The 26994-nt window shown below is 35.2% G+C and overlaps 1 protein-coding gene across 1 annotated transcript in view; it reads left to right on the top strand.

The window, feature by feature from the left end:
- The first annotated feature begins 3680 nt into the window (after window positions 1-3680).
- Window positions 3681-26994, top strand: part of LOC107723934 (voltage-dependent calcium channel subunit alpha-2/delta-1-like) — a 142540-nt gene continuing 119226 nt past the window's right edge. The window contains exons 1-3 of the mRNA XM_016532664.1: window positions 3681-4188; window positions 15578-15659; window positions 15883-15999. Coding sequence (XP_016388150.1) covers window positions 4070-4188; window positions 15578-15659; window positions 15883-15999 — 318 coding nt within the window. The 5' untranslated portion in view covers window positions 3681-4069. The remainder of the gene's footprint in view (window positions 4189-15577; window positions 15660-15882; window positions 16000-26994) is intronic.

Raw genomic sequence — 26994 nt, 5'->3', positions numbered from 1 at the left:
TTTTACAATACAAATCGTTGCAAAGCAACTTTACAGAAAATTACGTTTCTAAAATATTTTACAGTGTACTGTACTGTTAGATGTATTATTCAAATCCAGTTTTATTTTTTATTCAATTATTCAATTTTTTTTAATTCAAGGTTATTTGTATAGCGCTTTTTACAATACAAATCGTTGCAAAGCAACTTTACAGAAAATTACGTTTCTAAAATATTTTACAGTGTACTGTACTGTTAGATGTATTATTCAAATCCAGTTTTATTTTTTATTCAATTATTAATTTTTTTTAAATTCAAGGTTATTTGTATAGCGCTTTTTACAATACAAATCGTTGCAAAGCAACTTTACAGAAAATTACGTTTCTAAAATATTTTACTACTGTTAGAACTGTTAGATGTATTATTCAAATCCAGTTTTATTTTTTATTCAATTATTAATTTTTTTTATTATTTGTATTATTTGTATAGCGCTTTTTACAATACAAATCGTTGCAAAGCAACTTTACAGAAAATTAAGTTTCTACAATATGTAGTAGTAGCTTATCAGTGGTGACTGTCAGTTTATGTACATATGGCAGAAATGTACGGAAAAATCAATTAAAGACATAGTCAAACAGATGATTAACAGCAATTATTATATGACTATTAACAGCAATTATTATATGATGCAATCAAACATAACAAAACTTTTTTTTATTTAAATCAGTTTTATTTAACTGTATTTTTATTTTGTAAATTGCATTTGTTTTTTAAACAAATATTATTGTTATTATTATTATTGTGTATTTAATCAAATTTATTTTAAAATCTTATTTATTTATTTAGTTATGCTTAAACTTCACCACTGACCTAGAACCAGGGTTATTATAGTTAACTGAAATTAAAACTAAAATTAAAACCATGAAAAATGTTGTTACTTCAACGTTATAAAATAATAAAATAATAATAAAATTAATTATTAAACAAAACTTGTTTTATTTTGGTTATAGTTGCCAAAACACCTTTTTCTATTTTCATTTAGTTTAAGTGATGTTCCAAAAATAAAACTGGATTGAATGAATGAATGAATGAATGAATGAATGAATGAAAATAAATAAATACTATGACCTATAAAAAAAAACCACTGACCTAGAACCAGGGTTATTATAGTTAACTGAAATTAAAACTAAAATTAAAACCATGAAAAATGTTGTTACTTCAACGTTATAAAATAATAAAATAATAAAATAATAATAAAATTATTTATTAAACAAAACTTGTTTTATTTTGGTTATAGTTGCCAAAACATCTTTTTCTATTTTCATTTAGTTTAAGTGATGTTCCAAAAATAAAACTGGATTGAATGAATGAATGAATGAATGAAAATAAATAAATACTATGACCTATAAAAAAAAAAGAAAAAGAACAAAAATCCTAAAAATCACAAAAAGACAACTAAATAACTAAAACTTTCACATTCAAATGAAAACGGAACATATAAAAATAAAAACTAATTCAAAATATTAATAAAAACTCTAAAAGTATCTTGATGATATAAAATAACAGTGTCTAGCACTGCCTTGCACCCCCTAGTTTGAAAACCCCTGGTCTAGACAAACAGCTAGAGAATCTCCTGTCAACATTTAACAAGCTCGGTCATTAGCTTTTACTGAACGGCCCACGGTCAAGCCACAGGCGCGCTCACAAACACACCCAACACTCTGCCGGCACATAAAGAGTTTCATCCACAAATGCACCTGGAAGGTCCTCGGAAATGCTTTTAATGCACATCGATGTCTAATACACTTCACCGCCAGAGCCTCTTGTGTGCAGGCCCGACCACATAAACACAGAGCTGTCTGAAAAGAGTTGGGTGAACACATTAAACTGGTAGCAAGCAAAGTGCACATGCACTCCGCTTCCCAGCATCCTTTAATCATCGGCTGGGCCGTGCATAAGAGGAAAGAGGTCACAACAGTGCTGTCTATTTAAGACCTATTGGGAGTTTTAATGAGAAAGTGTGTTTTTGATGATGGGACGACGTCTTTTCATTTAGCCGAGTGCAGGCCCAGAGCTTTTATCCTTGTTTGTTATGTAGTTGGCTACTCTTTCTACTTGAAGCTACCACAGGGTCACTCTGTATCTCTTCTCTGCAGTGGTGCATCAGTACAAAACCTCCTCTAGGCCCTATTGGATCCGCGGTTCGATGGGATGGATGGGTGCTAATGGACCTGCATACAGACCAGGGAACAAAAGCACAAGGCCTCTCCTATTGTAGAGCTTGCGCTCTCTCGCAGTCTCGCGCCCTGTTGCACGCGCCTCGCTTTGACACTCGTCGTTGCCGCGGAGAGCGCGGTTGCTAGGCAATGGATGAAAGCCGAAATCCCTGGGTAACTCGCCGCTTACTGCCCCGAACTGCCTCCCATCCCTGCTCGCTGGCTTATTAACTTTATTTCATTGGGAAGGAAAAAAAAGAGTATCTCATTTAAACGAGCATTATAGCTATATGACTCGGCTGTGATTTATAGCATTGCCTTATCTTGCATGCAGAGCATCCTATTTTTTATATATTAAATAAATAGGATGCGGTGCATGCATGATATATAAACGTATGTGTTTATGAATGTTATGCATCATTCACTGATGCCCTAAATGAATAATGAACGAATATTTGTGAAAAACAAGCAAGAGAGAGCCTTTGATATTGATCAGATTCAAACAAAAGCATAACAATGCAGTGTATTTAAGACTCACTGTCTTTACATGTAGTTTGGTGTTGAGTTATTTTTATAATAATAATAATAAAAATAAAAATAATAAATGTTGTTATTAAAATATAATGTGTAATTTATATACATATAATAATATACATATAAGAAATATGTTTGCATGTAGAATGTAGATGGCATTTTAATTTTCATAATAATGATGATGATTTTTATTATTATTATTATATAAAATGTTTATCATTTATATACATAACAAAATATGTAAATAAAATATTTTTCATGTAGTATGAAGACATTGTTTTTATTTAATATAATTATTATTATTTAATTATAAATATAATAATATTTTTTTATTATTATTATTGAATAATAATATAATTAAATAATAATATAATATAAAATGTTTATCATTTATATAAAAATATGTATAAATAAAATATGTTTCATGTAGAATGAAGATAGCATTGTTTTTATTTAATATATGATTGTTGTTGTTGTTGATGATGTTGTTATTTTGGTGTTGTTGAATAATATAATAATAATAATACTATTATTAAATAATAATAATATAATAATTTATACTTATAAATATATTAGGTATTTGTAGTAATAGTAGTACATATTTTATACATATTTATGTAATTTATATTAAAATAAATATTCTATCAAATAATAGATTAAACAAAATTATTATCAGTAGTAGTAGTATTGCATGCAGATGGCGTTAATAATATAAAATTAAGTATTTATATACGTTGTGTAACCATAAGTATTATATAAAATATCAATAAAACAAGTATTTTTAACAAATCATTGCAGTTTATTTCTTTATGTGCCAAAAACTTACTGTACTCAAGTAAAAATGTAAATGCCAAATCTTCTTAGTTGGCTTTCAGTGGGTATCACGGCACTTTTGTACGCATTCTTAATTGATTTCAGGAGGGTGTTACTTAGTATGTGTTGAGGAAGCATAAGAGAAGGAGGAGGAGGAGAGAGAGAGAGGGACTGGAGAGGGTTGCATTGCATGAAGATCCGATGAAAGATAGCAGGCTATTGCAATAAGAGGGCAAGAGAGAGGGGTGGGGGCAGAATGACGCTGATTCGGGGCTATTGATCTCTCCCTCCCAATCTATACGGGGTCAGTAGTTTGATCAGAGCGCGCGCAGGATCACACAGAAGAGCCACACACGCGCTTTTGTAACATGAAGCGGCGCGTATAGAGCTATCCAACAGGACACTCATCACCAATCCGATCCAGTCTGTCTCTAACCTGATGACGGGAGATAATAAGATTATCCAGCAGGACAGGAGAACGACGCGTTATATCTTTGGAGAAAAGTAACTGGTGTGGATTGACAGCTGATGGTGCGCTCGAGATCAACAGATCTGGCCATGAATCCGTTCAGAATCTCCGCGCTGATGATGTTCCTCTTCGCATCTGTTCATATCTCGTGCCCATCGCAGTTCCCCAGTCCGCTCATGTAAGTACTTTGATGTTGTTGTGTGTGCAGAAGAGCGTCACAGTGTTTCAACTGTTGATTAAAACGCATTTTTTTTCTTTCATTCAGTTTGAACGTGCGTAAGTGTAATTGTAAGTTTTTGTGAGTGTGTATATCGTGCTGGATGCATAATACACAAACTATTTATTTACTTGTGTGCAGTTTAACATGAATTTAACGCATCGTATGTAATCTGTATACTTTATTTAGATTTTTTGTTTCATTATAAACAATAATTGTGTACACACAGTCACAGTGTTTCAACTGTTGATTAAAACGCATTTTTTTTTCTTTCATTCAGTGTGAACGTGCGTAAGTGTAATTGTAAGTTTTTGTGAGTGTGTATATCGTGCTGGATGCATAATACACAAACTATTTATTTACTTGTGTGCAGTTTAACACGAATTTAACGCATCGTATGTAATCTGTATACTTGATTTAGATGTTTGTTTCATTATAAACAATAATTGTCTACATCTATATGTCCCAATAATGGTCAATAACGTCCAAACGCTGAAACGTACATGTAAACTTATAGACAATATATACATTTTGTTCAATGTTGTTAAGAGGTAACGTTGTTTAATAATACAGCAGACAAATACACAATCGATATTATGAATTATATTGAATGATTGGGGGGAGGAGACATTATTTCCCATTATTGATTTGTTTATCAAGGCATGAAGTTATGCACTCTTCAAGGTTTTTCATGTAAGTCTTTTCCATGCAAGACTGCTGATAAGCACAACTGTTAAGATCCAAACAAAGGAACAAAAAGCACCTTAAAAGTGTTCTGTATGACTTGTGAGCGAAATCCCAAGCCTTCTGAAGTCTTCTGATTATGATCTTCTCCTCCAGTGATCTTGAGAGCCTGTGGGACTGAATCAGTGAGTCAGAGTTGAACTATGATTCGTAAAAGAATCAGTACAATTTGTTAGCTGGTTTAACCAATTGAAAAGAACTGGCTCAAAAGCATGATTCATTCATTGCTCCAGTTCTTAAAATCTGACTCAGCGATCTGTTCACAATGGTTCTTCAGCTAAACACTCTCTTTTAGATTATTGGTGAATTGACAAATTAAGGTCTGTTAATCTCGCAAACATATTGTGTGTATGTGTTTAACTTTATACTGACACTAATCTTAAGGTTAAGCCAGGTTAAAGCTTATAATAAGATTATCCAGCAGGACAGGAGAACGACGCGTTATATCTTTGGAGAAAAGTAACTGGTGTGGATTGACAGCTGATGGTGCGCTCGAGATCAACAGATCTGGCCATGAATCCGTTCAGAATCTCCGTGCTGATGATGTTCCTCTTCGCATCTGTTCATATCTCGTGCCCATCGCAGTTCCCCAGTCCGCTCATGTAAGTACTTTGATGTTGTTGTGTGTGCAGAAGAGCGTCACAGTGTTTCAACTGTTGATTAAAACGCATTTTTTTTCTTTCATTCAGTTTGAACGTGCGTAAGTGTAATTGTAAGTTTTTGTGAGTGTGTATATCGTGCTGGATGCATAATACACAAACTATTTATTTACTTGTGTGCAGTTTAACATGAATTTAACGCATCGTATGTAATCTGTATACTTTATTTAGATTTTTTGTTTCATTATAAACAATAATTGTGTACACACACTAAAAAATGCTGGGTTGTTTCAACCCAATTTTGGGTCAGATATGGACTAACCCAACTTTTGGGTTAAAAAGTTAATTAAAAAATGTAACCAAAATTTAACCCAACAGTTGGGTTAGTCCATATTTGACCCAAAATTGGGTTAAAACAACCCAGCATTTTTAGAGTGCATCTATATGCCCCAATAATGGTCAATAACGCCCAAACGCTGAAACGTACATGTAAACTTATAGACAATATATAAATTCTGTTCAATGTTGTTAAGAGGTAACGTTGTTTAATAATACAGCAGACAAATACACAATCGATATTATGAATTATATTGAATGATTGGGGGGAGGAGACATTATTTCCCATTATTGATTTGTTTATCAAGGCATGAAGTTATGCACTCTTCAAGGTTTTTCATGTAAGTCTTTTCCATGCAAGACTGCTGATATGCACAACTGTTAAGATCCAAACAAAGGAACAAAAAGCACCTTAAAAGTGTTCTGTATGACTTGTGAGCGAAATCCCAAGCCTTCTGAAGTCTTCTGATTATGATCTTCTCCTCCAGTGATCTTGAGAGCCTGTGGGACTGAATCAGTGAGTCAGAGTTGAACTATGATTCGTAAAAGAATCAGTACAATTTGTTAGCTGGTTTAACCAATTGAAAAGAACTGGCTCAAAAGCATGATTCATTCATTGCTCCAGTTCTTAAAATCTGACTCAGCGATCTGTTCACAATGGTTCTTCAGCTAAACACTCTCTTTTAGATTATTGGTGAATTGACAAATTAAGGTCTGTTAATCTCGCAAACATATTGTGTGTATGTGTTTAACTTTATACTGACACTAATCTTAAGGTTAAGCCAGGTTAAAGCTTTTACCTCCTGTGGTTTCCATTTCACTTTCATCTTATGTAATCTTTTCCCGAGCTAAACACTCTCTTTTAGATTATTGGTGAATTGACAAATTAAGGTCTGTTAATCTCGCAAACATATTGTGTGTATGTGTTTAACTTTATACTGACACTAATCTTAAGGTTAAGCCAGGTTAAAGCTTTTACCTCCTGTGGTTTCCATTTCACTTTCACCTTATGTAATCTTTTCCCATGATTTAAGATTTTTCACTTTACAAATATCATTCAGCATGAGATATTTAACTGAACATAGACTCATTATTTTACCTTGCTAAAGATGTCCAAATTATTTGCTCCAATGTTACTTGAATAAAAGTTCAGTATTGCTTTAGTTAATGTATTGCATAACAATATTCAACAGAAGTGCATTGTGACCATGTATGGCAAACAAATGATTGTGTTTGTGAGAGACAGATGTGACCTGACAGATGGTTGAGCAGTTTTCTGTTTTGAGCTGGCAAGTCTTTTGTTAACCTGATATTTAAATGAGTCTGTATAGCAGACAAGTTCAATCTTATGCAAAAAGTAAGTTTAAACTATTGTGGATGTGCACGATTGTGAATTTATACGGAAGGCCCATTGCTGTTCCCCAGCTCAGTACATTGAGGTATTCCTGTTGTTAGCATGTTTCAGGACAGATGCATCTGAGATGAATTGCCCTTATTGTCTGCACTGCTGCTTAAAAAGTGATTGTTTCACCAGCTGGTTGTGACAGCAGAACAAGAGATTTGTCAGTTTCCTCACTGTTATACAATCTTAACATGCCACAGATTTTTACGTGCTTTCATAAATCTATAAACTGTCATTTCTGAATGCAGTAATAGACAGAATTGGTGTATTTTTTACATCGTGACTGTGGTCTCACATTGTGTTTTATTGCATGGTGTGAAGAGCATTAATGCAATGCATTAAGATAACGATTTACAAAGATTATGTAAGAAGCTGGACCTTTTGATTTGACCACCTGTTTGTTCTGCACTAGAACATGCATTCAGGAAAAAGAAACCTCTTGGCTGGCCTGAACTGACGTAGATCAATATATTTGTAATGGCCGTAAAAGCCAGGAAATAATTGTTCCGCATAACAAGTGCTTTTGTTAAATGGGCTCTTCAGGTAGATGTCTGAGAATCTACGTCAATAATGCATTGCTTTAAAATAATGAAAAAGAATGATATGCCTTTGTGTTATTTTCAGTTGTTGAAAAGGTTTTCTTGAAAAGGTTACAGCAGAATAGTACAGTGTAAATTAAAAGTAAGGGGGAAAGCTTCAAGGAATGGATCACCACAAATTGAAAATTTGCTGAAAATTTACTCACCATCAGGCCATATATAGATGAGAATGTTTCTTCAATGGAACAGATTTCGAGAAGTTAGCATTACATACTTGCTCACCATTGGATATTCTGCAGTGAATAGGTGCCGTCGGAATGAGAGTCCAAACAGCTGATGAAAACATCACTAGTAATCCACATACTCCAGTCAATCAATTATCATATTGTGAAGTGAATAGCAATGATTGTTTCTGGCTAAAATGTGAGTACTCTATCCATAATATTGCTTTTGCCAGTGAAAAGTCGTCTTGTCTGAATCAGGAGAAAAATATGTGCAGAAAAACAAGCAAAAACAGTTCTAAAAAATGTCAGTGAATTTTGATGTGAGAGGACAACAGTTAAAACATTCTAATAATGGATTTGTTTACTACAAACACATGGCTTCTCACTTCACAAGACGTTAATTGATGGACTGGAGTCATGTGGATTGGTTGTTGTTTTATTGTGATGTTTTATCAGCTGTTTGGACTCTAATTCTGACGGCACTCATTCGCTGGAGAAAATCCATTGGTAAACAAGTGATATAATGCCAAATATCTCAAAATCTGTTCCGATGAACTACATCTTGGATGACCTAAGGTTAAGTAACTTTTTCACATTTTTGGGTGAACTGTCCCTTTAAGATAACTTATTTCTCCTTTAAAGCTGCAGTCCGTAACTTTTTTTGGTTAAAAATGATCCGAAATCAATATTTGAGCAAGTACATAATCAGCCAGTGTTCAAAACTATCGCTTTACTTTAGCCCGATTCACAACGGTTAGCTTATAATAATGTTTTCTAATTTGAATGGTACGGGTAGGTTTTCGCGGGAAATTTGAGCGTAGCACTGCGTCATTACGTCACGTCTGTAAACATAAAGAAGTTGTCCTGGCTAGTAGGCTATCACGTGTGAGGATGCTGCAGGTGGAGGATCGTTTGTAGCCTTTTCTCACAGCAGCTGGAATAATTTAAATTTATCATTTTGATGGCGGATTGTAATCCAGAAAGGATTATTTGTTTATGAAACACATGTGAATGAAATTAAATTATATTCCAGTTTTAAATGTGCTTCTGATTACAGATAGCCTGGGATTACACAAGATTTGTATTTTAAAGACAACCAGTTCGAAGGGAGCATAATTTGCTTTTTGGGTTAAAATAATTTCTTAATATGAAATTTGAAGAGTATGACGATTAGAGTTTAGACTGTAGTACAGAAATTGAAATATACTCGCTTATACACACTATACACACTATAACAATTTGAGAATAAAGTATAACAATAATAATAATTTGCACGGTTTGATGTGATATGAGCTAATTTAGATTAAATCACCATTGGTAGCACGATTTATTGTAATGCTTTTTTCCTCAGTTGGTCAGAACAAACGTGGCAGACTTGTTACTTACTTGTTCAGATGACAATATCCAGTGAAAATTCTTATTTGGGTCATATTCCAAGACGTAGGCGAGAATCTGTGATTGCGAAGTACAGTAAATATCCACACCGGTGCGGTGACTGACTGCCACACATACTCTTCAGAACATTAGATTCATCCGCGCTGGAGCCGAGCCGCCGCACAACCCACGCAAGCTAGATAATTCCGCACACTGCTGCAATTCCAGGTTTTCAAACAGAGATGGCGACAAAGAGGCAAAAGCTACGGACTGCAGCTTTAAGTTAACATATTTAACCATCTCCTTTAGTTGTGAGAGATACTGTAAAGTAATACTATGTGTATGTGTGTCAAGTTTTTGCATATACTGTAGCTCATTTTTGCTTCCCACAATTAGTTTTATTTCTGTTCTTGGATGTACAACGGTTGTTGAAACCATTACTGTGGGAGAGAAAGAAAAGGTGCATCAAGACAAAAACAGCAAAAAACAAATAAATAAAACACTTTCGGCTTTCCCTCCCATCTGTGCCTCAGATACACTTATAAAGGAAGTGAGTGTACTCAATAACTAATCCACTCAATTTGGAGCGACATAAGCCACACTGCTCCTCTGGTTTCTTTCAATTGGTAGTATTAGTGCAGAAACAGGCTTTTTCGAGAGGGAACTGAGGGAGGATTCCCACAGAGAGATGACGCAGGTGATCACTGTGACTGTGTCCTCTTGACAGCCTGAGACACCTGTCCCTCAGTCCCACACTCATCCACTTACTGACACAGAGACGCCACTCACCTGTGGAGAGGACAAGATCAATGTTATGCTGTAATAAGCGGTATGTTTAGGAGCACACTTAAAAGAGTAGTTCAGCCAAAAAGGAAAATTCTATTGTTTACTCGGTCTCATTTCATTAGCTGTGCAAAGTTTGTTTTATTATTATTATTTTATAATAGAAGCTCTGCTAACAAGCAGACCAAAATCAGCATATTAGAACGATTTCTGAAGGATCATGTGACACTGAAGACTTGAGTAATGCCTGTTGAAAATTCAGCTTTGTCATCACAGGAATAAATTACATTTTAAAATATATGAAATAGAAAACAGTTATTTTAAATTGTCATAATATTTCACAATTTTACTGTATTACTGAATTTTTGATACAGCCTTGGTTAGCATAAGAGGCTTCTTTCAAAACGTCTTTCTTACCCCAAACCTTTAGTGTTTGACAGACTTGTGTTGCATTTAAGGTATACATTTAATTAGTTAATTCCCTGAGAATGAAACACTTGACTTTGGTGTTGCTAGTGCCTTGCTCAACATTTTAAACTACAGGAATGTTTAAGCTATCCGCAACATGTTTTTAAGAAAGAAATAATAACAGGATTCATCAAATCGTGCAAGTTTAGTTGCATTAGAGCTTTGTTTTATCTGTCCTAACTGACCCAAGTCTGACTGCAATGGTGCCCCCTTAATAAATAGTTGCATGGTTCCCTGGTCTAGAACCTTGCAATGTTCCCAGCAGCAACTGTTTAGTGTAAGCTTAGCCATAAGTTCTTTAAAAAGAAAAAAAGCTTAGAGTCACAGTTCTGTTCCCCTGTCAGATGAGCGCTAATCCTCAGCCTGTAAAGGGATTAAATAGCTTATTATAGAGGAGCACAGGGAAATCTCTGAATGGACCTTGGAAATGGAAGTGAATGACAGCACACATTCGCTGGAATAAACTTATTATGATCACTAACAAATTACCTTTTTTGCAGAATTCATCTAAAGAACTGTGGATGTTTCCTTTGACTAAACATTGAGGAGCACAGGGAAATCTCTGAATGGACCTTGGAAATGGAAGTGAATGACAGCACACATTCGCTGGAATAAACTTATTATGATCACTGACAAATTACCTTTTTAGCAGAATTCATCTAAAGAACTGTGGATGTTTCCTTTGACTAACATTTTATCTTACCTACTGTACTAGATAGACGTATCTTTTAATTCAAGATAATGCTGTTGGATGTAAAAGATACATGAATAGTTAGGTAACACTTCACTTGAGGCCTGTATGTATTATACATTATAAAAGTTTTCTTATTGCATTAATTATGCCTCAAAATGCACCATTGTATGTTCTTATGAATAATTGCAACATCATGGCTACACCTTTAAAGAGTGAAATGCATTAAACCTCATTATAATCAACCAATTTTATGCATAGTAAGAAACCTGCAAGTATTGTAGTATATCTTAACTGTGATTAAAATGAAGTACTTTCATTATACTGTAGATCAAGCTTCAACTTAAAGGAATAGTTCACCCAAAAATGAAAAATTGCGGAAAATGTACTCTCCCTCAGGCCATCCCAGATGTAGGTGAGTTCTGTTTCTTCATTGGAACAGAATTGGAGAAATGTAGCATTACACTCTGTGGTGAATGGGTGCCGTCAGAATGAGAGTCCAAACAGCTGATAAAAGTGATAAAAGTCGTCTTGTCTGAATCAGGAGACAAATATGCACAGATCAAGCACATTTACAAGTGAAAACAATCTAAAATGGTTCTAAACAAATATGTTGCTCTATTTCGATGTGGGATGGACTTTCATGGAGGAAGCGTTATTTTGAATGATTGATTCATTATGGACTCATATTTTGACTCATATTTGTTAAAACGCCTTAATGATGAATTTATTTCTTACAAACACACAGCTTTTCACTTCACAAGACGTTAATTGATGGATTGGACTTGTGGGAATTACTTATGGATTATTGTGATGTTTTTGTCAGCTGTTTGACTCTCATTCTGCCGGCACCCATTCACTACAGATGATTCATTGTTGAGCAAGTGATATAATGTTACAGTTTCTCCAAATCTGTTCAGATGAAGAAGCAAACACATCTACATTTTCAGCATTTTTTATTAATTTATTTTTGATTCAACTATTTCTTTGAGTGTTTCGTACATCTGCAGACATTTAGACTTTGTTGCATCAGTACATGAGTCATGGTGGTTGTGAGAAACTTGGCTTTTCTTCCACCATAAAACCTGGCAGCGTGTGTGGTTGTAAGTTTACTAGGTAGTGTGCAACATCCTGTGAGCCAGCCAAAGCCCTGTGAGTGAAGGAGGTCTGATTGGTAATGGCTTATTTACAGGGTAAAGGTTTTAAAGAATGTGTGGGACTTTACATTGCTGGAGGCATAGTTGCAAACAGGATATTTTGACTTAGCAGACTTGGTGCAAAAAAGTGCTAGTATAACCATATCTGTCCACCTCTGCTCGTTAGAAAGCACTTCAGCCAACAGATTGTCTCATTGCAACCTACATCTGTGCTTCTGTGTTTCCAGCCCCTGAGGAAAAAAGCCTATGACAGAAGAATAGAATGAGCGCTAGAGGAGAAGAATGGAGGAGCCTATATTAAATTCAGAATTCTTTGCAGCCCATCTATTTTTTTCACTTCCTTTTTCAAATTCGGTTCTGACCGCAATACAGAGAGCACTGGAGGGTTCTATTATACTAGTATTGACAGTCTGGGTTCACGACTTAAACTTGGATGACTGCTGTGGATATGTGTGTTTTTGTTCTTCTGGGAAAGAGAGTAAGACCCTGGCCTTTTTCTCTGGTATCACAAAGCCACTGAACATTTGCTACTCAGCTTCTTTTATGTAGACAGCAGACTTTTGTTCTCTCACAAAAATAATACATGAGAGGGCAGAATGCTTTACCGAATATTTCTGTGCAGCATGAGTGAGTGAGAATGTTTAATAATTAAAGATTAGGAATGATTTCATATATACTACATAATGTTTTTGAAAAAGGCTTACTAAGACTGCAGTTGTTTTATTAAAATACAGTAAAAACAGTATGCTGTGAAATATTATTACAAGTTAAACCGTTTTCTATTTTAATATTTTTAAACAGAATTTTCAGTATCCATTACTCGTCTTTATCCTTCAGAAGTAATTCTAATATGCTGATTTGGTTCTCAAGAAACATTTTTCATCGTAATCAATGTTGAAAATAGCTGTGATGCAATATTTTTGTGGAAACAGTGATACATTATTTGTAAATTATATTCATTATTTGATTATTTTTTTATTTAATTTAATTTTTTTAAGGAAATTAAAAGTTTTATTTAGCAAGGACACGTTTCCTCAAAAATAAATAAATAAAAAATAAACAACAAACAAATAAATAGTGCTCAACTTTTGAACATTTTATATTTTGCTAAAATATCAAATGTATATTGTATAAAAACAAATGAGTGTTTAGGATCACAGTTTGTCAGAAATACAGTTCTTCAAGAGATGATACCTCTAGTTTTCCGATGGACTTCACACTTCGCAAACACCTCCTGAATTTCTCATCGTGGTTTGGGTAATTTAAGATCTGTGATCACAGAGGCCATGAAAGACATGTGACTTCGTCCTGATGTCCATGAATTCACTCCTCTTTTCATCTTGCAGTGTAACATCAAGGAATATCATGAAGAAAGAGAGTTTCCATCAAAGTGTGGTTGTACAGTAGGATTAATTATTAATATCAATGGGATGTTATATAACCACGCGGAGCAGTCATTGGAACCACTTCTCTGAATTTTTGTCTTGTAGAACAGGTCTGCAACCATGTGCAGTTTATAAGATTTACAAGTTGTAGGAATTGTAGGTTAAAGATGAAAGATTTTGCTTTCTCAAAATATAAATACTTAAAAATATGGAAGAGTAACACTTTGAGGGATCGCCAGTTTTGTGTTATTCTGCAGATGCATTTCATTTTGTACATTTGTGCTTTTATTTTGAAGTTCGTGCGAAATGTTCTTATTTTGCATACGTTCGCTGATTGTTTCCAGGTAGGTAACTTATTTGTGTTTGTACAACCCTTCGTCTGCTAAGTTTGATATGCCTAGGTTTATTGAGGATTTGACTTGCTTGATCGATTTTTGTGTCATCTTGATCAAATAAGAACGACTTCGTGGGAAGTCGTGGCCTAATGGTTAGAGAGGCGAACTCGTAACCCAAAGGTTGTGGGTTCGAGTCTCGTACCGGCAGGGATTGTAGGTGGGGGGAGTGAATGTACAGCGCTTTCTCCCAACTTCAATACCACGACTGAGGTGCCCTTGAGCAAGGCACTTGAACCCCCAACTGCTCCCCGGGCGCCGCAGCAAAAATGGCTGCCCACTGCTCCGGGTGTGTGTTCACGGTGTGTGTGTGTGTGTGTGTGTGTGTTCACTGCTGTGTGTGTGCACTTTGGATGGGATAAATGCAGAGCACTAATTCCGAGTATGGGTCACCATACTTGGCCACATGTCACGTCACTTTTTCTTTTTTTCTTTAAATGAGCCATTTGTTTAGTTCAGACAATCAGGTACGGTCACACAAACTACAAAATAAAAGCACAGCATTTACAAAACACAACAAACAATCACTAAAGCCATTTATGAGGTACACATGATTGTGCTTGAAGCGTTTTGCGTTTGCTCTGAAGGACAGGGTTTTTTTGTGCGTTCACCAGGTTATTCATCTTAGGGCTGCCCACTGCTCCGGGTGTGTGTTCACACGGTGTGTGTGTGTGTGTGTTCACTGCTGTGTGTGTGCACTTTGGATGGGATAAATGCAGAGCACTAATTCCGAGTATGGGTCACCATACTTGGCCACGCCACGTCACGTCACTTTTTCTTTTTTTCTTTAAATGAGCCAATTGTTTAGTTCAGACAATCAGGTAGGGTCACACAAACTACAAAATAAAAGCACACCATTTACAAAACACAACAAACAATCACTAAAGCCATTTCTGAGGTTTGTGCTTGAAGCGTTTTGCATTTGCTCTGAAGGACAGGGTTTTTTTGTGCATTCACCAGGTTATTCATCTTGAGTTCTTGCTTGCAGTGTGCTAACTGACTATTTAGTCGTTTGTAGCTGCTTCGTGCTATTTTTAAATCGTGCATATTAAAAGCACCTGTCATGAGATCACATTTGCTGTAACTCTTCCATACTGCAAATTGCTTTCGATATGACTCACATATGTAGCTGTCTTCATGACTGTGGCTTAGTTACTTCATAAAGACTTGAATTGTTTTCCATCACATTTTCTGACCCCTCTAGGTATATATTTAGATTGCAACTGTGTATTTAATAGCAGTGTTTGTGTTTGCAGGATAAAAGAATGGGTAGATCAACTGCAGCAGGAGCTGGTTTCTCTAGCAGACATAGCCAGCGCTGGGAATAATCTAAGACAGGTCAGAGGTCCAAAGGCCTTCACACTTTACCACGCACACACACCCCTGTACATATTGATGTATGTGTATTTTAATGTGTATTCACCCCAACAAATCATAAGCGAGAGTTAAGCCTCAATAAAAGCCTGCTTAATTATCAAAACAATCATTACCGGTAAACCATCATCTCGTTACCTCATTACCAGAGTCCCTAATGAGTGTCTTTTTCTCTCTGTTATGGCAGATCTTTATGGATAATCAGAATTATTTCACTGTGAAAACAAATAATGCGGCACAGCTTGTGGAAACAGCGGCAAGGAATATAGAAAATTTTTTGAAGAAGCGAGCCGCAGCTCTAGAGGTAAGACCATCCTGCTTTGTTTGATTTTAGTTGCATAAATATCCAAAGATATAAAGTACACATGTAAATTCATCATAACATACATATTTACAAATGAAACATGCTTTTATTTTTAAATGTTATTATATTTTATATTTTACATATATTTCTTAAATATATACAGGTATGCCTGTGTATTTATAATATATACATAGAACACACAATATATGTGTGTGTGTGTACAATGAAACATGCTTTTATTTTTAAATGTTATTATATTTTATATTTTACATATATTTCTTAAATATATACAGGTATGCCTGTGTATTTATAATATATACATAGAACACACAATATATGTGTGTGTGTGTACAATGAAACATGCTTTTATTTTTAAATGTTATTATATTTAATATTTTACATATATTTCTTAAATATATACAGGTATGCCTGTGTATTTATAATATATACATAGAACACACAATATATGTGTGTGTGTACAATGAAACATACTTTTATTTTTAAATGTTATTATTTTATATTTTACAAATATTTCTTAAATATATACAGGTATGCCTGTGTATTTATAATATATACATAGAACACACAATATATGTGTGTGTGTACAATGAAACATACTTTTATTTTTAAATGTTATTATTTTATATTTTACAAATATTTCTTAAATATATACAGGTATGCCTGTGTATTTATAATATATACATAGTACACACAATATATGTGTGTGTGTGTACTATGAATATGTACATACACAAACTTTTATTTTTGATGCGATTAATAGCGTTTAATCGATTTGACAGCACTAATTTTAAATAATTAAAATGTGTTCTAAATATGCCTGACAAGGCATAAGTTACTGAATGACATTTTTGTGGTTGTCTTCTGTAAATCATGGTGAAAATGTATGAAAGTCATTATTTTATGCTCAGAAAAAGATCAAATTAACCTGGACACATTCTAATGTTTGAAAAAAATTAAAGCTGTATTAAACTTTTATTGTTTTGATGCTTGATTCATATATATATATATATTTTTTTACATGTTCAAACCGTTAGATAGTTTGTCTGTAATTTGTAAACCATGATGTAATCAAGAGCCAGTGGTCGCAGGTGTACATTTAGAAAGCTTGTTGAGTTGCTTGTTTGGAGTTGAACAGATGCCCCATAGACAGCTAAATAAAATTGCATCTACCCTCTTGTGTGCTCTTACTGACCTGCATCTGATCTATGCATCAGTGAGAATGTGTGTCCGCGCACACGCCAGCTGGCATATCCTTTGGAAAGATGGATGGACGGATGCCAGCGGGTTATAATTGTTTTTTAGCCTTTGAAAGATTCTGGGTGTCTGCGCCCGCTGCAGATGTGTCGGGCTTTCCCCGCTTCACTGATGCCCGTCTGCAGACCTGGAGGGGGTTTGGCATGGCTGCTGTGTTTGTCTACCCGTGGCTCCATTAGCATGCAGAGGAAGTCTCAGTAGTGGTCAAGGCTGTCGGGCAATGATTGTATTAGTTTGTGTGAATAATGTTGTTGTCTTTGCAGAGAGGCAGGAGAGGGAGAGGGATGTTTGGACTGGTCCTTCTCAGCCCATTACTCAGGTGTTCTCTCGTCTTTTAGTGACAGACAGACAGGCCTTTGGGAATTTCCTCGCTCTTTCACTCACATCTGTCTCAATAAGACACTCGTGCGCATGTTTTTCATCCCCACATCTCTCGGCCTCCCCAGAACACTTAACATTGACTTAAATGTTTCACTAGAATAGATTTAATCTTTTTTACCTCACAATTTGTCACACTATTGTCTTGTGTATACGGACAGGAAGATTAGAGCGGGCCGATGGAGTGATGGTTTCATTTGAGGTTTTGCAAGACTGGATATTGATTCCTTTTCTTGGAAATGCCACAAGCAGGTCGTTTACTAAGACGCTAATGAGATGTTTTGCTACTGTACTTAAGTTGTTTATGAAGGCTGTTTGTGCAAACAGTATTGATTGCTTTTATTTATATTTTTACTTCTTTTTGTGGTGCTAGTGTGAGTATTAAACTTTGGCATGTAACTCATTCTGTTGTTCGTTCTTCGGAAATGAATGCCGTCTCAAATCAGATGTATGCTCTTGTTTTTCATTAGCATTCAGGTTTGATTAGCATTCAGGTAGTGGACTATCAAATAAAGCAAAAAAATAAAAAATCCTGATAGGAGAGTTTTAATTTAGTATTACTTGTAATATATTTTTATTAATATTTTGAATTAGCTTTTTATTTTTCAGTTTTAATAAGATTTTATTAATTTATGTGCTTTAAAAACGCTATTTTCAGACTTCATTTAGACTTCATTAGCATTCAGGTTTTTACCTAGTGGACTATCAAGTAAGCAAAAAAGAAATACCTGAACAGTGTTATATTAGTATTATTTGGATTATACTTTTATTAATATTTTGAATTAGCTTTTTATTTTTCACTTTTAATTTAAATGTCATTTATTACATTTATGTGCTTAAAAAATACTATTTAGTATACTATATTTCTTTTTTCTTTTTTTTATTGCCAGTTTGTCATTTTAGTGCTTCAACTTAAACTTATATTAGTTAAAAAAAAAACGTATTTCTAATTTTTATTTAGTTTAGTTTAATTTAGGTTTTTATTTAATTTAGTATTTTATATAATATTTGTTTTATTTTATTTTAGTTTTATTTCATTTAACAATTAGTTTTATTAGATAAATAACAGTAATACATATTCCATAGGCTTACATTGAAGGAGGGTTTTGAGTCATCTAAGAAATCTTGTTGCTGTTAATTTTTTTTTCTACTCTGATTTTTTTTTGCAATTAACCTTGAACAACTTGACACTATTTCCTGCTTTCCTAATTTAATTTGAGCCTCAAGTGTGTTATTTTTTTTTAATAATAATTATTATTTAATGTTACATAGACATTTATGATTACTTTCTGAAAATCTCCCATTGACTGTAAAATGTTTGTTATTGGAAATCTGACAGTGATGACTTCATTATATTTTGCATACTGAATTGTGATTAGTCTTTTGCATCCATTTGCATACCGAATCATAATGTGGCTTTTATGCATCTATTTAACCTTCTACTTGCCTTTACACTACAAAGATGGTGTCAGGCTGTGTGCTGATTCTCCTGCACAGCTGACAAGATTCTGAGCTCTGATTCGGCTTTTCATTAACAGAACTAAAGCTTAAAATCTAATCTTGGCTAAAATTTTTACACCATTCTTTCTCTGCTTCACAGCCACTGCTATTTCCTTAAGGAAATGCAAATCTATTTTTTCCCCCTTTTTTCCTGTTTTTTTTTTTTTTCTAGTGATTGATGAACATTTTAATCGCAGGCATATCTTCCCCTAGAGCTGTCGTCAGCTGACTAAATAAAGAACTGCTTTAGCACCTGTCTCTCTGTTTTTCTCAACCACTGCACCATTCTGAAAACATAGACTCAAGCCCTCAGCCTTCTCAGCTCCAACCTCTGTGATCTGCTTTGATAATGCAGATGAAACGCAGCGTGGCTTGGTTTCAAGCTTGAGAACCTGATGTTTGTGTGTCACATGTGGTCTGTAGGCTTTTTCCTCATTATGGTGTGTTTTTAATATTTGCAGGTCAACAGCCACTAGAGCTAGCTATGCAGCACGCAAATAAGCCGCAACCTCTCACATGTGGCGTGTGTGTGTTGTTAGGTTTGTGATGGTTTACCAGTAGGCAGCTTGACCTTTTCCTGGGGTCCGTTCTTCGTACCTCGCTTAATACATCTGAGATGATTTGAAAGATTCCAGATCTTGTAATCGTGATAATTGATCTCTGGCTAATTTGGTTCTTCAAACAAATTTGCGGATTTGAAGCGATTGGCTGGCGGCAAGACAGCAATGTAATGACATCATATAATTTAAAAAAACACCTGGCGAAAAACTTGACACATTTCTGGAAACAGCCAAGCGAACAAAACTACATAAATGTTATAATAGCTAAATGAAATGTGCACTGTTTTTATTTTATTTTAATTTTTTTGACATGATTCCCAATTATTTATATTCATGATTTCTAGTATCTGTACAGGCTTTACATTTTTATTTCAATGTTGTAATTAGCAGTTCATTTAATTTTATCTTTGAAGCAGATTTGTTATGCGACAGCGTTAATTAAAGTTTCTTAAGGGTCAAGATCAAGTTATCTGCATCTCCTGTGCCCCATCAAGCCACTCCCATAATAGCTGTCATCACTCAAATGAACTGTATAGCATGTGTGTAAGACTCCAATACAATTATAAAGTAATTATTTCATCATGAATAAATGTTTCAACGAGTAAACCTGGCTGTGTTTATAGAAGGTATTATAGATGACTACACAACATTATCATATTTTTTTATTCATTTTTAAATTATTATTATTGTAAATTATTGTCCCTTGATCAGTAGGGTACTCTTCTAGTGTCAGGGAGTCATCACAGTCACTCCAGTCACCATCCAGGATAATTACCCGATCACAGTCACCTGAGTTCTGATCACCCGCACCTGCTGTCACCAATCAAGCCACACTACAAATACACACACAGCACAGCCACTCACTGTCCGGTCTACCGTTCACTCCTACGAACTACTCTGGACTCCCTCTGCCCAAAATCTCCTAGAACGAATTACCTGCTGTTCCTCCCACGATCCTCCAACGACTCCGTGGAAACGGCTCCACGATCTCCAACGTAACCGGCTTACGATCCTCTCCATCAGAACTCAGATAAGCACCCTGGAACCATTCACTGTGTTGACATTCACCTGCCTTTAACTCACCTATTCCAGTCATCCACTTACCAAGTCAATAAAACCATCCTGTTTTGCACTTATGTGTTGTGTCTGGCCTTGCTTTGTGACATCTAGTAGGGTACTTGTCATTTTGACATTTGTGAGTGTGTTGATTAGAGTAAGAACCCATGGATGTGTAGATGGCACACGCAAACACACAAGCATAAAAATACAGGGGTCCAAAAGTCTGAGACCACATTCAATGTCCAGTTTAAACCTGAAAATAAAGATGTAACATTTCAAATAACAAGAAGAACAACAACAATAATACATTTCCTAGATGATTCTTAGTTAAATGAATACATTGTCTTTATAATAATAATAATAAGACATTGTATTATTTTTTATTTTGGATAATTTTAACTGATTTATGATTATTACATAATTTTAAATTATTGTAAATTAAAAGTAATACAGTGTCCTTAATCCAACACAAAGTAGAATGCATTATTATTATTATCATTTATTGTTGTTGTGGTTATTTGTTTATTTTTAAATTCTTCTAAATTAAATTTAATACAGTGTTTTAAATTATATTATTTTTATTAAGCAATTTTCGCCGCTTTCAATCCCATAATGCACCGTGCAAGCAACACTCCAAAGAGAAAGGAAAAAATGAAATTGCATCATATGACCCCTTTAAGGGATCTCAGAGGAGACAATGTTGAATATCACACTGAGACCAAGCAGAATTACTGTGGAAATTATTGCTTCTAGGCATGGCACTCCAGTAAATATGCAATAAGACATTGTATTATTTTTTATTTTGGATAATTTTAACTGATTTATGATTATTACATAATTTTAAATTATTGTAAATTAAAAGTAATACAGTGTCCTTAATCCAACACAAAGTAGAATGCATTATTATTATTATCATTTATTGTTGTTGTGGTTATTTGTTTATTTTTAAATTCTTCTAAATTAAATTTAATACAGTGTTTTAAATTATATTATTTTTATTAAGCAATTTTCGCCGCTTTCAATCCCATAATGCACCGTGCAAGCGTTTAAGCTCAACTTCCATAGGAATGAATTGAAAACGCTCGCTCCGTGCCAGTGGAAACGCACGTAAGTCTTTTAGCCAGGTTACAACCATCATCTCGCTCATCTTCAGCTGTGACTGTATTTGTATGTGTGTGTGCTGGGTAGGGCTGGGCAAAAAAATCGAATGCGATTTTCATGCGCATCTCGTCAGTAAAGCCGCTTCTGGTGATTAGTAGTAAATCTCCAGCATGTGCTTTCAGATGGAGCGGCATTTACTAAACAGAGCCGTAGATCACTGACAAGCTACACAAAATCACGCAGGCGATTCATTGCCGATTTTGAATGCGATATTGTGTAGCTTGTCAGTGAACTACGGCTCTGTTTAGTAAATGCCGCTCCATCTGAAAGCACATGCTGGAGATTTACTACTAATCACCAGAAGCGGCTTTACTGACGAGATGCGCATGAAAATCGCATTCGATTTTTTGCACAGCCCTAGTGCTGGGGTGTAAGTTGATCGATCCGGTGGCCTGGTTTGTCTGAGACAAGTCTGGTCTCAGCCCTGCGTTTGATCCTGTCTGCTTCGACATGCATTATTAAACAGCCCTCTCCTCCCCTTGATCAGCACCGTATCTGAGATAACCAGCCTCCAGCCGGCCACACTCATCCTGGGGCATGTTGGCGCTCAGCAGGTCGCACTCTTAAGTGGCCGTACTAAGCTGCAGGGTCCTGTCGCACGCTGGGCTCAGGAAGGGTCCCATGACTTCAAATGATTTCGGATGCATTACTGAGACCAGACATCCCATCATATGTTACTGTTTGCTTTTCCCAGCTACTGAAATGTTTACTGCCTAATTAAAAAGCATTTCTTCCATCTGTGGGATGAAGTTTTTTTAATTGTTTAATTATCTTCTCTAGACTGTACATATTTGTCTGTTCGGTCCAGCTGAGTAGATAGTGAAATGTTTACCGCCTAATTGACTTACATTTCCTCAATCTGTAGTGGGGGCTGTTCCGATTTTCATAGTTCTGTCCATATTTTCCTGTTAACGGATCTCAGAGGAGACAATGTTGAATATCATACTGAGACCAAGCAGAATTACTGCGGAAATTATTGCTTCTAGGCATGGCACTCCAGTAAATATGCATTTTGTCATGCAGCGGAAGTTGTAATTTTTCACCTAATTGTTATCTACAGAAAAATCATAGTGAATAATTCACCCCCCTTCATATTCCTATTAATAATAGATGTGAGGCGTTTGTTTGAGAATAGCTAGATCATTGCTATCCACGTGCAATAGGAGAGGTTTGTGAGAGGGAGATGGATAGCTAGATCAGAGAATTTTGTCTCATAGAATCATTCAGTGTTCAGCTAATTTTAAACAATTTGTTTGAAGTTTAATTCCACCCTGTTACTAGTAGAAGGAGTATTATGTTGCAAGAAAAAGTAACAGACTGATTTATGAGCTGATATGTAGATGTATCTACATATCATTATTTCACTCTAAATTAAAAACAAGGCTCCTTCTCCAAAAGGAAAAATGTGTAAATAAGTTTATATGTCTACATACATATATAATGTGAAATCAAAAGTTATATATATATATATAAAAAGTAATGTCTGTCTGTCTGTCTGTCTGTCTGTCTATCTATCTATCTATGTTCTTTTTAGCAACATCATATGACCCCTTTAAAGTAGGGCTGGGCGTAGTAGCGTAGATCACTGACAAGCTACACAAAATCACGCAGGCGATTCATTGCCGATTTTGAATGCGATATTGTGTAGCTTGTCAGTGAACTACGGCTCTGTTTAGTAAATGCCGCTCCATCTGAAAGCACATGCTGGAGATTTACTACTAATCACCAGAAGCGGCTTTACTGACGAGATGCGCATGAAAATCGCATTCGATTTTTTGCACAGCCCTAGTGCTGGGGTGTAAGTTGATCGATCCGGTGGCCTGGTTTGTCTGAGACAAGTCTGGTCTCAGCCCTGCGTTTGATCCTGTCTGCTTCGACATGCATTATTAAACAGCCCTCTCCTCCCCTTGATCAGCACTGTATCTAAGATAACCAGCCTCCAGCCGGCCACACTCATCCTGGGGCATGTTGGTGCTCAGCAGGTTGCTCTCATAAGTGGCCGTACTGAGCTGCAGGGTCGTGTCGCACGCTGGGCTCAGAAAGAGTCCTCTCCACCTTCTGTACATCCTATAAATCCCATGACTTCAAATTATTTCGGATGCATTACAGAGACCAGACATCCCATCATATGTTACTGTTTGCAGCTTGCGCCCACAGTCCAACTTTTCCCAGCTAGTGAAATGTTTACCACCTAATTAAAAGGCATTTCTTCCATCTGTGGGATGAAGTCTTTTTTTTTTTTGGTTGTTTATCTTCTCTAGACTGTGCATATTTGTCTGCTCGGTCCAGCTAAGTAGATAGTGAAATGTTTACCGCCTAATTGACTTGCATTTCCTCAATCTGTAGTGGGGGCTGTTCCGATTTTCACAGTTCTGTCCATATTTACCTGTTAAAGGGGTCATATGATGCTGCTAAAAAGAACATTATTTTGTGTATTTGGTGTAATGAAATGTGTTTATGCGGTTTAAAGTAAAAAAAACACATTATTTTCGTAGAAGGAGTATTATGTTGCAAGAAAAAGTAACAGACTGATTTATGAGCTGATATGTAGATGTATCTACATTTATTTATTTCACTCTAAATTAAAAACAAGGCTCCTTCTCCAAAAGGAAAAATGTGTAAATAAGTTTATATGTCTACATACATATATAATGTGAAATCAAAAGTTATATATATATATATAAAAAGTAATGTCTGTCTGTCTGTCTGTCTGTCTGTCTATCTATCGTATTTGCCCTGCTAATTCATTACTGTATCGTATCATTATTGTCCATGATGATTTGATTAGTGTTGCAAAAGGGTGGAAAATTTCAGAAACCTTCCAGAATTTTGGGAAAATTTCCAAGGGTTTTTGGAAACTTTCAGAAAATTTGGGAAACTTTTGGAAAGTTTCTGGAAATTTACTAGAAATGTTCTGCCTCTTTGCAACCATTTTTGTCATTTTTAACTGTATTACAGTAAAATACTTACATTTATTAGTGTTTTTGTGGAAGTGCAAAAGACCAGGATGTAATTATTTTTGAAAATTGCAATAATAAGAATGACTTTTTTGTATTACAATAATGACAATGGGGGTATGCTTTTCTTTACAAAATATCATAGAATTTCTTGATACACAAAATATCTTTCTTTCTTTCTTTGATTTGGTGGTGAAATATGACCCTGGTTTATGAATCATACTCAGTTCTTGACCCGTTTAATCTTATTGAGATTATTACAGTGCCAGCGGTGACATCCAATCGATGTGGCCTTTGTCCTCCAGCTGTTGTGTTGGTGTTTATTAAGCCTGGCCATGTTATTTCTGTTTGATAATGGGAGCTGGGTTGTGGATCTTCTCAAAAACTGAATTATTAATGTAATGTATGTGTGTGGCTGTTTGTAAGAGCCATGTGAAAAGTAATTAAGAGCTGAATAATTTATATTAAATCACCTAGTCATTTAGGGTTGGCTTGGGGCAAAGCTAGTGTCTCTTTACATTCTGTCTTCCTTCCTTACAGACTTCGTTTGACACTTGAAATTATTTCTCTGTCCCGTGTGCATACATCCCAGACTGCCTGTTCTCTGCTATGTCAGATCATTAAGCACAGCTAAAGTGTGATCCTTCTGACACCGTCTGAAATTGGGATCCCTCACCTCCAGGCGAAATAGGTCCTTTCGTATAGACAAATGGCATGAAGTCCACCCCAGAGGAGACTTTTATTGCTCAAAGGTTGCTCTTTCTGCTCGAAAGACTTAAAGTCAGCATGAAATCAAAATTGATGTTTTTTTTTATTTAACTTTCTTGATGCATTTTCCTGGTCTTATTGTACTTATTCAACAGGGTGCATTATTATAAATGAACAAAAAAATATTTGCTTTTGTGGTTTTTATCAAAGAAATATTTTGCTCTGTCTCTGAAACAACTTTTTTGGCTGACATAACCTATTGGATCATGTTAACCCAAGAATACAAAAAAAAAAGACTTTAGTATTGAAATGCTCCCATATTCAATGAGAAAAACAAAAGTAGGGAAGGACTTCGTTTTGCAGTTGATAGGATGGTGAAAATTGGAAGTAATATGGGTTGCAAATGCCATTTCATGTTGTTAATTCTTGGATACACTACCATTCAAAGGTTTATGGTCAGTAAGAAATGTTATGTGTTTTTTATTTTGAAAGAAGAGTCGTTTAATAAAAAGAAAAAAGATGTTTAATACAACTGCATTTATTTGACCAAAAATAATGTAAAATACAGAAATATAATTACAATTAAAAATAACTGTTTTATATTGAAATATACTTTACAATGTAATTTATTAATGTGAAGGAAAAGTGGAATTTTCAGCATCATTACTCCAGTCGTCAGTGTCACATGATCCAAAAGGGTCTGGCTGCAGACTTGCACTTGCATTCTCAAACTTGCACTCTCAGACACTTGCACTTCCGCTAGCGACGTCACTTGCAGTCTTTGTTTTTTTTTATTTTGTTCTATTTATTTATTCTTTTTGTTTGTATCTCTCAACATTTTACAACAGTAGCCAGGTGGTGAAGACAAGACAAAAGAAACTAAATTACGAAGTCACTTGCAATCGCCACTGGCACTCTCCGATACCTGCGACGTCACTTGCAATCGACACAAATCATGTGTCAAATCATGTTATGTTTTTCTACAGGAGGAAAACGCTTAACGAGAGACTTTGTGCATTGCGTTCATATTCTGCTGTTCTGTAGCCACGGATTTGCGGGTCTTGTCTTTTTCTTGCAGGACCCTGTACGTTATAGTATAAAATTAGTTTTAATCGTTTAATCACCACCACAGCGTCTTGTCTCCATTGGCAACACGCACCATTTGTGTCGATTGCAAGTGACGTCGCAGGTATCGGAGAGTGCAAGTGGCGATTGCAAGTGACTTCGTAATTTAGTTTCTTTTTTCTTGTCTTCACCACCTGGCTACTGTTGTAAAATGTTGAGAGATTAAAACAAAAAGTAATCAATAAATAGAACAAAATAAAAAAATAAAAGACTGCAAGTGACGTCGCTAGCGGAAGCGCAAGTGTCTGAGAATGCAAGTCTGAGAGTGCAAG

Source organism: Sinocyclocheilus rhinocerous, unplaced genomic scaffold (assembly GCF_001515625.1).
Source record: "Sinocyclocheilus rhinocerous isolate Xijiao unplaced genomic scaffold, SAMN03320098_v1.1 scaffold2049, whole genome shotgun sequence".
Classification (NCBI taxonomy): Eukaryota; Metazoa; Chordata; class Actinopteri; order Cypriniformes; family Cyprinidae; genus Sinocyclocheilus; species Sinocyclocheilus rhinocerous.
The sequence above is the reverse complement of the archived record's forward strand: the minus strand, read 5'-3'. Positions and strand labels throughout refer to the sequence as shown.